The 1,391-nt window shown below is 47.2% G+C and overlaps 1 protein-coding gene across 1 annotated transcript; it reads right to left on the reverse strand.

The window, feature by feature from the left end:
* Positions 1-993: 993 nt before the first annotated feature.
* On the reverse strand, positions 994-1,380 carry LOC131214772 (probable cytochrome P450 6a14; the record flags this gene model as incomplete). Its single annotated transcript, XM_058209104.1, has 1 exon — positions 994-1,380. A coding segment is annotated over one exon (387 nt), but the record flags the coding sequence as incomplete, so codon positions are not given.
* Between the last annotated feature and the right edge of the window lie 11 nt (positions 1,381-1,391).

Genomic DNA, 1,391 nt, shown 5'->3' on the forward strand with positions numbered 1-1,391 from the left:
AAGTCCTTCACCAGCACGGTCTTTATCAGATCCAAATCCAGGAGCAGGGCCGATGGGTTGATGAAGAAGTAGAAGCCACCGAACGGATTGCCCGATCCTTTCAGTTGTTTGTAGCAGTTCTGAAGCACCTGGGAGATGTGGTACTTCTTGCCGACGCCACGTAGGTTTCCCTGCGGGAATGACGGCTCTACGTAGGGTACTCCACGCTGTTTCCAGTAGGACAGACGCTGCCGGACCCAGTAGGTGGCCGCCAACAGCGCCAACACTAACAAAGTGACCCACATCGTTTGAACGTTACCACCTAACTGACGAATCGCTCACTCACCAAGTTCGCTCTGTTCTTTTGCGCACCTTGCTGGCACGGTGATATTTAAATATTCTGCATAACAACAATAGGACCAGCTGAAGCATCCAACAGCCAGAGCGATTGTGAATGATGCTATCTTATCCTGTCGTCGGAGGTGTTTCTTTGGCGGACCGTGAATATCTCCGAATCTCCGTCTATCTCCGAATTCTGCTCATTGCAAAGACCACAATACCGATGGAATTTCTAATTAGCAATTTCATCCTGTACTCGAAGGACGGTATGTGGCTGAAGGAGACCAAATTGTAAGCCTGCCAGTCCGAAATTGATCTTATGTTGGTACTTTTTTGTATGATAAAATGGCAGCCTGAATGAAAGTAATCATAGCAATCATTAACATCACGGGCACAGTCAAATGACGGTGTGAAGCAGCTGATTGAGTTTGCTCTCAACCAACTTGGAAAAAAGGGAAAATAATGAAGAATTGCTAAAACAAACACAACCGGAATTCACCACCCATGATAAACAATATCTTTTTGCCACGCAACAAAGACAGGTCTTTATTGATTTAATTTATTATTTTTGAGATACGTAATAGCGTAAGTAAATCATTCCGTTCCCTTCTTGTTACTGTCGTTCCCCTCGTTGTTACTGTCGTTATTTCAGAACCGAAATGTTCGCGTCATTGGTCACAACTTTTCGACATTCAACCAGAGTCCACCCTCGATGGACAGGATGAGGCTGGAGGGGTTGATCTTCAGCGGCACACGCATTTTGTGCGATACGAGTGAAAAGCGGAAGTTCTTTAACAGGTACACCAAGCCAATCCTGGCCTGCATTATCCCGAAGCGCATACCGATGCAAATACGCGGACCTTCACCGAAGGGCAGGAAAGCGAATGGATGCCGTTTGTCACATTCTTTCGCCGAGAAGCGTTCCGGATCGAAGCGCTCTGGTTCGGGATAGTAGTCGGGATCGTGATGAATTGCGTACACCGGAACCAGCACGTTCAGCCCCTTGGTCAACACTGGAGAACTGCTTTCGAACGGAACTCTATAGTCCTTGTTGACCTTCCTGGTCAGGGTTG

The sequence above is a fragment of the Anopheles bellator genome, unplaced genomic scaffold, assembly GCF_943735745.2.
Source record: "Anopheles bellator unplaced genomic scaffold, idAnoBellAS_SP24_06.2 scaffold02406_ctg1, whole genome shotgun sequence".
NCBI classification, from domain to species: Eukaryota; Metazoa; Arthropoda; class Insecta; order Diptera; family Culicidae; genus Anopheles; species Anopheles bellator.